At 36.0% G+C, this 12417-nt stretch overlaps 1 protein-coding gene across 1 annotated transcript in view; it reads left to right on the forward strand.

Annotated features, from left to right (window-relative positions):
- LOC117124615 (piwi-like protein 1) overlaps positions 1 to 12417 on the forward strand; it is a 33581-nt gene that overhangs the window by 16483 nt on the left and 4681 nt on the right. The window contains exons 2-13 of the mRNA XM_033270912.1: positions 550 to 776; positions 924 to 1094; positions 2347 to 2564; positions 2771 to 2892; positions 4161 to 4241; positions 5056 to 5250; positions 5602 to 5776; positions 6132 to 6316; positions 7520 to 7634; positions 8207 to 8470; positions 9425 to 9697; positions 10629 to 10684. Of these exons, the coding sequence (XP_033126803.1) occupies positions 596 to 776; positions 924 to 1094; positions 2347 to 2564; positions 2771 to 2892; positions 4161 to 4241; positions 5056 to 5250; positions 5602 to 5776; positions 6132 to 6316; positions 7520 to 7634; positions 8207 to 8470; positions 9425 to 9697; positions 10629 to 10684 (2036 nt within the window). The 5' untranslated portion in view covers positions 550 to 595. The remainder of the gene's footprint in view (positions 1 to 549; positions 777 to 923; positions 1095 to 2346; positions 2565 to 2770; positions 2893 to 4160; positions 4242 to 5055; positions 5251 to 5601; positions 5777 to 6131; positions 6317 to 7519; positions 7635 to 8206; positions 8471 to 9424; positions 9698 to 10628; positions 10685 to 12417) is intronic.

Below are 12417 nucleotides of genomic sequence, written 5' to 3' on the forward strand. Positions count from 1 at the left end.
AAATTTCGATTTCTAGAATGCGGGAAATGACCTCCCTGACTTCTGAAATGTCTCTTAAATGACTTTTTAAGTTCTTCAAATTTCAAGGTTTTCCCCTCTTGAAAATGGTCAGGTAAATTTTTCTCATTTATTATTTTATGTGTGTATACATAGGCCTACATAAATAAATGAGTAGTTGCATGCATATTCTTTTTTCCCAAAAAGAAAGGGTGATCCGGGGGTTCTCCCCCAGGAAAATTTTATTTCGTAGATAGCACGAATGAGCTTTCCCGACATTTGTGACACAAGTGTGTTTTAATGGCTTTTATGTTCTTCAAAATTCTAATTTTCTGATTGTAACATCAGCTCACGGGTCTTGAAAAGGTAGGTCTAGAATTTTTTTCTGGTCACACAAAAATCTCCAGACATTATTTTTTGCAAAAAAAGTGGGGGGGGGGCCTGGACCCCCAGTCCCCCCGGTTCCGCCGGCCATGCATTGAGGCATGTTATAATTATTTTGTTGACTCAAGATCGATGGTAATATACTTATAATTTCCTTCCTTTTTGCAGTTAGCATTTAATCTTCCAACATCAAAAGACATCATCAACCGACAAAATGTCAGCACCAACAGGACGTGCCAGAGGGAGAGCTAGGGGTCGTGGAAGAGCAACAGCAAGTACCCCAGCACCAACCCCTGGTGAGCAAGCAGCTAGACCGCCTCCAGCTCAGGCGGAAGCCCCAGTAGCACCTGGACGAGGACGTACCAGAGGGGCTGCAACTCAACCGATGGTTGCAGGTATTCTAAGCTCTAATTTTATATTCATTTGGTGTTGTTTCATTTCATTTATTTATATTTGCCTCAAACAAGGTCATGGGACTTCTAAAAAAGCCAATGCTAAAGAAATTTGACTTAACAAAAATGTTATTGTCCCTTAATTTGTAGCGGCTTTAGCCAGACCTCCAGCACAACCGGAGCCAGTTGAGCCCCCAATTCAGCAGATGGCAGCCATGAGGGTAGGACCAGAAGGTGCCGGAGGCTTACAAGGAAGGCAGGCTAGAAGACCCAGATATGAGGCTCTGCGAACCAGACCTGAGCACATTATTGACAAGCAAGGTATGTCCTCTGTAGCAGCCACACTAGCCAGCTAGTGTGTTCAATAAACTCTTTAAGACTGACACCAAACACAGCATTGGTCATACCAGTACAGTTGTTCCAGTTGTACACCTTATTCCTAGTGTATTATTCATGACTAATACCACAGGAATGTTCTACCCCTATTCTGTTTACAATATTCCCTGACATGTAACTTGAGTTCTAGCATTCAGCTAAGTAACACCTCATCAGCAATATTCTGGATCTTTTGAACATATGTTTAGTTTTGGATTAATTCTGCTATAAAATAAAATACTTCACCCTACATTCGTCTTACGATAGAGTACTACAGTGTTACGTCACGATACCATGTGATACTACTTCGTTGCTTTTGTTGCAAAAAGCATTCAACCGGATGCCATTTTCTCCACTGACAAACCATTGATCCCAATTTCTAACGTAATTATTAAGATGTTGTAATTTACCTATTTTTATAAATTTTAATTGAATAAATGTGTGTTTGATAACTAATATAATGCAAGCTTTTGTGTTCTTACTTAGTACATTTTGGTGGTAAAATATTAGATTTTAAAATGCCTATTCCAGAAAGCCTATGAACTCATTCAGGTGTAATTAACGGTAAGCAACGTCTGTTGACAACAAAGAGCGCCACCTGGCGTCGTGACGACACGACTGTGGTACTCTATGTGATTATATACATACTAGCGGAATAACACCCAAACACTAAACTGGTGCCCTCTTTAGTGACAAGGTTTTTTTTAATTCTATTAAATTTGATTAAGGTTTAAAAAAACAACTGATTATTGAATATATAAGACTGTATGTTGTGTGTGTCATAGTACTACTTATAAATATAGTTGGCTGGTTGATACTGGGAAAAATTGCTTTATATGCTCTTACATGGCTGTTCAAATGCGTTTCCGTATGTTATTAGGAATAGTAAAATGTACATCCCGCAAAATCTGTAACATTTTAAGTTTATTTAAAAAAGCTCCAAGTGCAAACAGCCACTGAATCAAAATGTCAAGATAAAATATACAAAAGATGCAAATACATTAATTTTTATAGAAAATAATAAGCGATTTAAAATAAATTAATTACCAGTGATATTCAATAAATAACTATCCATGGAAGAGTACAGTCCTTCAAGGTATACAACAATCATTGCCAACACTACAGAGAGGGTCATTTATGATACTTTTGTGAATACACATACACTCCAGTTATTCATTGTCTATCTTTTTTTGTTAAGGTAAAACTGGTTCAGTGTGCAACCTGCTTTCCAACAACTTCAGGCTGAGGACAGCCAGAGAAGAGTGGGCTCTCTACCAGTACCATGTGGATTTCAATCCACCACTCGATAGCAAGCGACTACGAATTGCGCTTGTGAAATCACAAAAGGACATCATTGGAGCTACAAATGCCTTTGATGGTATGGTTCTGTACTTGCCTATCAAGCTGGAAAGGCCCGTAAGTATTTAATTTACATGTATTCTAATTTTTGATTTAGGTTTTATAGGAGTTATATTTTTAGAATGTCAATGTTGATAATGACATTGGGGTGGTAGAGATGATGATGGTGGTGTATTTATGGTCAGAAATGGTTTGTTGGCCAAGCACACACACATTGACAAGTTTGAAATTGTGGTTTGACGGTTTGTATTTTGTTTTTATAGGAAACTCAAGTAATGGTGCAAACCCAAAAAGGAGAGAATGTCCAGATCACATTCAAACTGACCAATGAGCTACCGCCTTATTCCAACACGTGCATGCACATGTACAATGTGATTTTTAGAAAGTAAGTATATTCTATTTAAGAAATTTTTGCAGCCAATTCATATTCTTGACAGTAATTTGACCTCTGAAAGGTCATTGTTTGTAAAAAAACGAGTGCCTAAGACGACTGAAAAGCGGTACACATCTAGATGTGTATAAGAGACAGATGCTTCTTTCGTTCTGCCGGGTAAAATCAATTACTTTAGGCGACGTTTGTAGACTAACCTACTCGTACCAACATCCGCATGTCGCGCTAGCCTTATCCTACTCTAGGCCTAGACTAGCTAGGATGGTATAGGCCTAGCCTTGAAGGGACAAAGGTCCCAATGAAAAACAACGTCGCTCTTTGATAGCTAACACAATAATTCATTATTAAACCTATATTTGTTTTTTGAATTGTACTCCACAAATCTCAGCCGATACCTTGCACAACTAGCTAACGTCTCTCTCTATTTTCGTGACGTCATGGCTCGCTGGCTCACACTTGTCTTGTGATATGTCTCGCACTTGTGATCAAATAACATGCTGGTTCGCACTTTGGCAACACTCCTTGGCAGTCAACTCGCCCCTAGCAAACCCGCCCTTGGAAACGTGCCCCTAGACTTGCCACAAGTCTCTTATTTTTTATTATTTTTCTCATTCTGGACAGCGCCACCAACGAGAAAGTTAATTTAGAGCTTTGATTTAGAGATAGACGAAATAATTCGAAAAAAAAGAAATCGAGTATGGTACGCCAATTAAATTAGGTATGGCGCGTGTGCAATAAAGAGTGAGTAACCTAAAATTAGGGCCTGGAACCCAGGCTAACTTGCCCCATAAAAAAATGTACACTTCCTAGACCATGCAGTCTTCAAAATAAAAATTGTAGCCTTTGGTAATCAACTACATTTTCCACATACATTGAAATTTTTGAAACTTTATTTAAAAAAACCTAAACCATAATTCACCACACTATAGACACTTTTTGACAAAAATGAACAATTACGACTTTGTTACCCAATGAGAAGTGTTCTAATATAGACAATGGGTCTTGTCTCATATTATTTGTTATAGTTTTATTATTCATTATTTTCACTTGACTCACATAAATAATTTTGTTCAAAGAACATTTATATGCAGTTGTACTTCGCAGCACTTCACTTGCAATTTGCAATTTTTTAGTTATTTATTTATATAAGTAGTATTTTTACATTTAGTAATTTTATACATATTTAATTGTTGTATTTTCACAATTTGGCTTAAGCTGTAAATTTAAGCATTTGAGTTTTTAAGTTTTATTTTTAATTTTAGGGTGATGTCTTCTCTGAACATGCAGCAAATTGGCCGTCATTACTTCAATCCGGATAGCAAGATTATGGTGAAGCAACATAGGTATGTTTGTGGCAGTACCTTTCTGTTTTTCAAAAGTGTATGCAATTGGCTTTTCCTTAGCATTTTGTTCAATGGTTTTAATATGATTTTTGTACTTTGGGTACGTTTGATATGCCTAAACGTGGTCATCATGACTAAATATGGGCATGCAAAAGTTTTTTGACAAAGGAAATTTGATAGTCTAGACAAAGTTTAATACTATTTCCCTTGAAAGCAAGTACATAGAATGTGCCTGTTATCACTCATAATATTAGGAATATACATACTTTATTTTTTATCTGTAAAAATTATGAATGTCTACTCCATCCTCCATTATTTGCACATAAATTCTGCTCCATTCGATTATCGTATAGTTGCATGACCGAATGAATTTCAGTATCTGAAAAAATCGACTACCAAGACAGTGAAAATTTTTTTTACCTGAATTGATTGTCAAATAATAGAGTACTTTCTTTCTGCATTTTTTTAAAAACAACTATTAATACTTATTTATTAGAAATAAATGCTATATTAGGAAAACTTACCTATCATGCACATTCCCACTAAAATCATGAGGCTTGCTATCCCAAAACCTGCATACTGTTGCTAAATGTAATTAGCAAAAGAGTGTGTCAGTATTGTATACTTTAGTACATAGGAGCTCTTAATACTTTCTCATAACTTTAGCAATATTAAGTCGATTACAGTAAATGACACTTCATTTTGAAGCTTATAATGTGGAGAATAAGAATATATTAATATATTCTGTTGCTGGTTTTGGGGTGGCAAGCCTCATGTGATGATGATGGGTTATAATTACTATTTTTTTGATAAGGCTTGAGATCTGGCCTGGGTTCATAACCTCAATCTCACAGCGTGAATCTGTTGTGATGCTGGAAGCTGAGGTTTCACACAAAGTACTTTGCCTGAACTCGGTACTTGATGTGCTGTATGAGTTGTACAACAAAGATTCAAGGCGCTTTAGGGATGAAGCAATGAAGAAATTGGTTGGCGAAATTGTCTTAACTCGGTAAATCTTTGCTTAGATGCATTTTGTATATGAAAACAGAATTAAATAGAATATGAAAATTATTGAACATTGCCAGATTACATTCTATATATTTTATAAACATAATTTATAGGAAAAAGAAGCATGATATTAAAGTCTAAGAACATAGTATCTTCTCGTTGTTTTTACATTTTAGTAATTAATGATAGTAGATCCAGATTTTGTGCGATAAAAGTAGTGTTTATTAAATTGATGAAAGTACAGTTGATAAATTTATGCTATTCCATTGTATTTTGGCAACTGGAGTTAAATTATATTACAAAGTATATAATAGTATAAAAACTCTATTAATTATATTTTGTTTATTTGAAGGTATAATAACAAGACTTATCGAGTTGACGATATCAATTTTGATTTAAACCCGTCAAGCAAATTTAAAAAGTTTGATGGATCAGAGATTTCATACTGCGAATATTATTCGAGTGTTTATGAAAGGAACATTACAGATATGCAACAGCCATTACTTGTCAGCCGACCAAAGAAGAGGGTATGTCGCAAGCTACCTATAGCAGGGTTCGAATTTCCCCACAGCACCGACAGCAATTGCTGTAGAAAGGGCATTCCACTGCTGTTGTAAATCCCAGGCTTGACAGCAAGCTTTTAGCTGTTGAGTCACCTGACCCAGGCCTAGGAATGGATTATACACTTACATTTAAGCTATAGAATAGGCCTATTCTTAAAACAATTTAAGAAGCTTGTTGCTGTAGAAGAAGAATAACTTGCTGTAGTAAAGCCACAGCCCACAGCAATTATTTGCTCATGGTTCATTTTGAAGAAATTTAAACCCTGTATAAATTTTGTAACAATATCAAAATATATGTTTTTTATTGCTTTTGTAAAAGGAAATGCGGGCTGGAAAAGCTGGCCCAGAAGTACTTCATTTGATACCCGAATTTTGCACAATGACAGGACTGAGTGAAGAAGTGCGAAGCAACTTCAGTGTAATGAAAGACTTGGCTCAGCATACACGTGTTGACCCAAAAAATCGTGCCACAACACTTAACCGGTTTATGACGGATATAAGCAAGTAAATCATCTTAATCATTTATTCCAATTGCAATTTAATTTTTATCACTTTTTTAGCCATTGAGTCCTAATAATATTTGCTTTATAAACTTGTAGTTAATAGTTGTTCAGTATCTAAGAGTATTGTTTTTTATGGCAAAAACTCATTTAGACCTTTGGAATCAAACCAAAGAACTTAAATAGCAGAAGAATAAGCTGCTCCGCGTATTTGCATTAAAATTGATGGAACAACCGCCCTCCTGAGGATGAGGTAAAATTTGAACATTTTACTAAGTGGAGAAACTACAGGAAGCAAACAAACCAGAATAGCGCCTTTATTATTGCTATATAGCGCCGCCGCTCGGTTGAGGTAAAATTGCTCTCCGTGTACCCACAATGCCATTTGAACGGATGTTCCACTATATTGGGAAGCTGTTCTATCTTCTGCTATTTATTATCTTTGATCAAACCTTGAAAGAAAAGATGATTTGTCAGTCAGTTCTGCAGTGAAATGGTACTAGTTAACATTTGATACAATTTCTGATTGGTGCAAATGAGCAGAAAACTCAGCAGATTTTTTGTAGTATTGAGCAAAATTTATATCAACCATGATATATTAGACCTTAAACCAATTCTGATTTGATGTTATTGTATGTGTGGATTGGATTATGACAATGATATCCAATGAGAATTAGGAATTATTTTAAGACTTTTTTAAAGACTAAAGCCGGCACTCTCTGTGTACCACAAATCTGACTAAACTCACTGTGAGCACTAGACGACACGACGCCGTTTGCTGATTGTCGATGGCAGTCTAAACAGATTATCATTAAAAGCAATCTGTTGCGTGCGCGCCCTCACGTTGCGTTCTTCATGGAGTTGCGTAGGCCGCAGAGTACTCGGCTTTAGATTTGATCAAACTGTGTACTCCATATTTTGTTATAAATGGAGAGTTCAGACTAGTGTATGCTTACATGAATTCAGTTAGCTCATTGTAGGTACTGAGAAGTGGTCTTTATTTGTCTAAGCAGAAATGAATTCTACATTTTTGCACTGTCACTCTGTACAGCAGAATGTTTATCCACACTGTAAGTGTTAAGTGACAAAAACATTTGATATGGGCCTATATTAAATGTGATACAACATCAAGGCAATATATGGCCAAATTATAGGTATTTGTCATGAAAGTTTTTGTGTATACAGAGGTTTATTTATGTCTTAACAGCAATCCTGAAGCTCGTGGACATCTTGAGAAATGGGGCCTGTCTTTGGACAACAACATGCTGAATCTTCAGGGCCGCTGTTTAGGATCTGAGCAACTCTATCAAAAGAACTTCAGGGTAGGTACAGTTCAAGAACTTAAAAAATGTGCTTATAATAGTTATAACATTTCAGGATCACATGTCATACAAGTGCCCTATATAGATTCTCCAACACAATAGACTCATCTACTCCTTGAGATGCTTCAAGTGCTTTTTGTAATTTAATTACATTGGTTACTATATATAGTTCAAACCTCCTCTCTGTGACTGAATACTGAATTTTTTTTTTTGACTGAGCCTGACCTTTAGGTCACTGCTCATCCATAATGTGATTTTTTTTTAAATTCTGTGACCTTGACCTTTTCACCCCAATATTTGATGTCTGCCTGCCTTAGAGTAGCATGTACCACACCCACTCCAATTTTTTGGTTCATTCATTAGTTTTTATAATCCTGCAAACAGACAGAAAACTTAATTTCTTGACAATTCTACTAACAAGTGTATTACAAAAAAATAAAACCATCAAGAATATTGGGGTCAGTTAGTCACAACACAAACTTCTTTGCATATTTAATTTGTATTGCTTCCATTGCATAAACATTGAATTATGTTATATACCAACATTGATTATGGACATTCATCATCTATAGTTCTCGTACGAAAACCGCTCAGCAGATTGGACCAGAGAGACAAGAGGCAAACCTGTTCAATCCACGGTCAACCTTACCAATTGGATGGTGGTGTTTTCTCCACGTGACAAAGCTAACGCACAGGATTTCATTCAGACCTTGATACGTGTTTGTGGACCAATTGGTATGCAAGTTGCACAACCCATTTTCATTGCCCTGCAAAATGACAGAACAGATAGTTATATCCAGGCTATCAAAGAGAAGATGACGCAACAAATACAGATGGTTTGTACAATTTGTGTTTAAATGATACAGTTTTCAATATACCGTATTACCAAAGTACATGGAAAGGCAAGTGGTCGAATTTGGGGTTTTGTTGGAGTACAGTCAAAAAGTACTACCATGGCTAGAGAGCGTCCTTCAAAAGAACGTACCTATTCAAATTCTAATAAGCTTCCACTATCTCATGGTAATACCTTTTTTTAACGTTTCATTGCGTGCATACAAAATCGAGGCAGTCGGACCTCTGGCAATTCCGTACTCTTTATCATTACTAATATGAAGTTCAAATTATCCTTAATATCAGATTGTCCTTAATTTACCAAAAATGTTTTTTTATGTATGTACTACAGTAAGACACTGTCATTATGAATATTACTACTGTTAATTCTGTGTGTTTGGCTTTCAGTTGCCAAGTACCATTTGCTATTGCATAAGTATTTAAATGTATATACACACACACACCCATGCATGCATGTATTCATATACTGTAAAACCTCGAATATAAACCCAGTGGGCTTAATCTTTGAGAATAAGCCGATCTTGAACTGAAGCCTCTCCTTTAGTTCGCAAAACTAGCCTTGAAAAGGAGCCCATCTCAAAACGGAAGCCCATGGGCTTCTTATCGAGAGTATAGTATATATACACTGTACATGGATTTCAAAAATAACATGCTTGGTTTATACAGCAGTTTAGACGCACTTTATGATACAGTGGTCCCTATTGTTTTATAGTAGTAATTCCAAAAATTTACAACGTTCATTTTAAAAAGTAGCTCCCCTCTCAAAAAAGAAGCCCATCTCAAAAAGAAGGGACATCTCAAGCCCATAAGAAGCCCATAAAAAGTTTGCCAAAAAAAATCCCCCCAGGGCTTCTATTCAAGGTTCTACGGTATACATACATAAATATATCATGTTTGTTGTGATAATGATTATAACTGCTGTATTTATACACCGACAGGTTTTGTGTATCGTACCAAATAACAGGAAAGATCGATATGATGCTATCAAGAAGCTTTGCTGCTTAGAGTTTCCGGTGCCCAGTCAAGTGGTTGTTGGCCGAACGATTTCCAAGAAGCAAATGTTGATGTCTGTATCAACCAAAATTGGAATGCAGTTAAACTGCAAACTTGGAGGAGAGCTCTGGTGCACAGATATCCCTGTATGTATTTATCAACCTCAAAGTGCTTTAATAAATCATTCAACTTTTAAGAAGTTACTTTTTTTTTGTTGGGTTAGATAAATATACAGTATTCATTCTTCAACACTTGTTCTTCATTACTTCTGTGATCGGGAAAACATTCATCACTCATGTCACACTTTACAGCATTTTGTATGGGTCAGGTCAAGGTTGAATGTCTGGTACCTCAATTTTCCGTTCGCGTGTCTTAACGTGCGCGTACCCGTGCAGCGGTTTTAAAAACACTTGACAAGGTTAAATTTTGTGTGCCATTACCATCCTCGGCAACGTCGGGAGGTGTGCATACTTGTGCGTTAAAATTTGAAAATTGTTATTATCACTTTCAGATAATTTAAAGCACGTTTTAGGTAATTTTCAGCATTCCAAAACTTTCCATAATTTACGCGCCATACGTTCATTTCCACGCACACAGCACGTACTGAAGCTGGAAATATGTTTTGTTACATATTTTGGGTTTCTAAAACTGTATTCATATCGGGAGTCAAAATTCTGTGACATTACTATGCGCACATATGTCATGACTAAATTAGTGTATACTTTAGGCCATTTTCAGCATTCAAAAAATTGTTCAATCCGCACCGCGCACACTTCCTCGATGGTAAAAGTGCGGCGGACCACCTAACTCGTCCTCAGTTACAAGTTCAAATCTATTTATGGCTTAGTGTGGTCCTAAATATGCTTTTAGTCCACAATATTAGGAATTGGCAGTCAAAATAACGTTATTTGGATAGGCAAATTTTTTTTTTTTTTTCTTTTTTATCCATCGACGTAGTCGTGCGTCGGATGACGGGGGAGGGGGGGCCAGGCCTGTCCGATGGAGGTATAAGTGCCCTGCTGGCGCCACTATTAGTCAGGATAATTCCATAATGTTAGTATGGGAAAATTCGTTTTGCAAAAATTTGCAACATATTAAATTGAAAATAATTAAATGTTTTTTTTATTTAAACCATGACATTTTCACAAGCTTGGTAGCTACAATAGCTACATGCTATCACTGAAAGCTCTCGGTGATGCTGATTGGTAGATCGAATGGTTGAACCTTTCCGATTGCGTCAGGGATTGGTACGCAGTACAATGACGACACTGACAACACTGTAGCGGTATTGTAGTGATTGTGTGGAAACTAAGCTTTTGTCATAAAACGGAATTGCTCATAATAAATTTTTGCTGCGAAGCAGCCAATTCATATTCTTGACAGCAATTTGACATCCTAAAGGTCATTGTTTGTCAAAAAACAAGGGCCTAAGACGACTGAAAAGCGGAGTTTCCTTCTTTCGTTCTGTCGGGTAAAATCAATTACTTTAGGCAACATTTGTAGACTAACCTACACGTACCAACGTCCGCATGTCGCAATGCTTGAGTATTAATATTCAGCGTTTTTACTATATTTCTATGTTTCCTATTTCTACGTTTAGTCGGCCCATATCTCAGCCACAATATTTTGAGGCCAATATTATTTACCAACCCAGTTAAACTTATTTACTAGCCTATTTCAGCGTGCTAATTATTACATTTAGGCGACGCTTGTTGTAGATTGGCATACACGGTACCAATGCTCATTTTTACTATGTTTCTACGTTGCAATGTTAATCTGTTTATTGTTTTCATATTATTCACATCCACAAATTAAATGCTCACCTATATTATTATCATCATTCTCATTATTATTATTATTGTTATAATTATTTATTTATTACCATTTTTAAAGAGGGTGACCTATCCAGTTCCTGCAGGAATTGATCATTAAGTTAAATTGCATGTTCAAATTGTAATCCTATTTTTTAAGTATTTTGTACTAAAACAGGCAGAATTTCATCATCCATGTACCTTTGTTTTTATATTAAATTTGGCATTTATATTAGTATATTACAATCAGAAAACTATAATTTGTACTGTACCATCATTTTATTTTAATAAACACCACAGGACATTTACTGTTCAAAATGTTTTTTATGGGAGGGGATAGATTTAAAAAAAAACGGATGTGACATTTTCAACTTTATACACCCCTTACTGTAATAATAGTCTTCAATGTATATGGTAATAAAGTTTGATTATTACTGTACTCCATTTTTGAAAATGTATCACAAATTGTTGACCCATCTAAATAGACTTTTATGTATTTTAAATATGTTACGCTTCTGTTTTTAAATATTTTGCTAATTTGATTTCTAGACCACAACATTGTATGTGGAAGAGGTAAGGTGTAAACTCGGATTCGTCTCGACAGCGCTAGGAGTAGTCTAGGCTAGCCTAATCCTACTCTAGGCCTAGACTAGCTAGGATGGTATAGGCCTAGCCTTAAAGGGATGAAGGTCCCAATGAAAAACAACGTCGCTCCATGATAGCTAACATTGTCTATTTAACATCACAATAATTCATTATTAGACCTATATAGTTGTTTTTTGAATTGTACTCCACAAATCTCAGCTGATACCTTGCACAACTTGTTAACGTCTCGTATCTATTGTCGTGACGTCATGGCTCGCTGGCTCACACTTGTGATGTCTCGCACTTGTGATCAAATAACACGCTGGCTCGCACTTTGGCAACACTCTTTGACAGTCAACTCGCCCCTAGAAAACCCGCCCTTGGAAACTTGCCCCATAAAAAAATGTACGCTTCCTAGACCATGCAGTCTTCAAAATAAAAATTGTAACCTTTGGTAATCAACTACATTTTCCACATACATAGAAATATTTGAAACTTTATTAAAAAAAAACCTAAACCATAATTCACCACTATAGACACTT

Source organism: Anneissia japonica, unplaced genomic scaffold, assembly GCF_011630105.1.
Source record: "Anneissia japonica isolate Jap-2015-1 unplaced genomic scaffold, ASM1163010v1 scaffold287833_len2544123_cov190, whole genome shotgun sequence".
NCBI classification, from domain to species: domain Eukaryota; kingdom Metazoa; phylum Echinodermata; class Crinoidea; order Comatulida; family Comatulidae; genus Anneissia; species Anneissia japonica.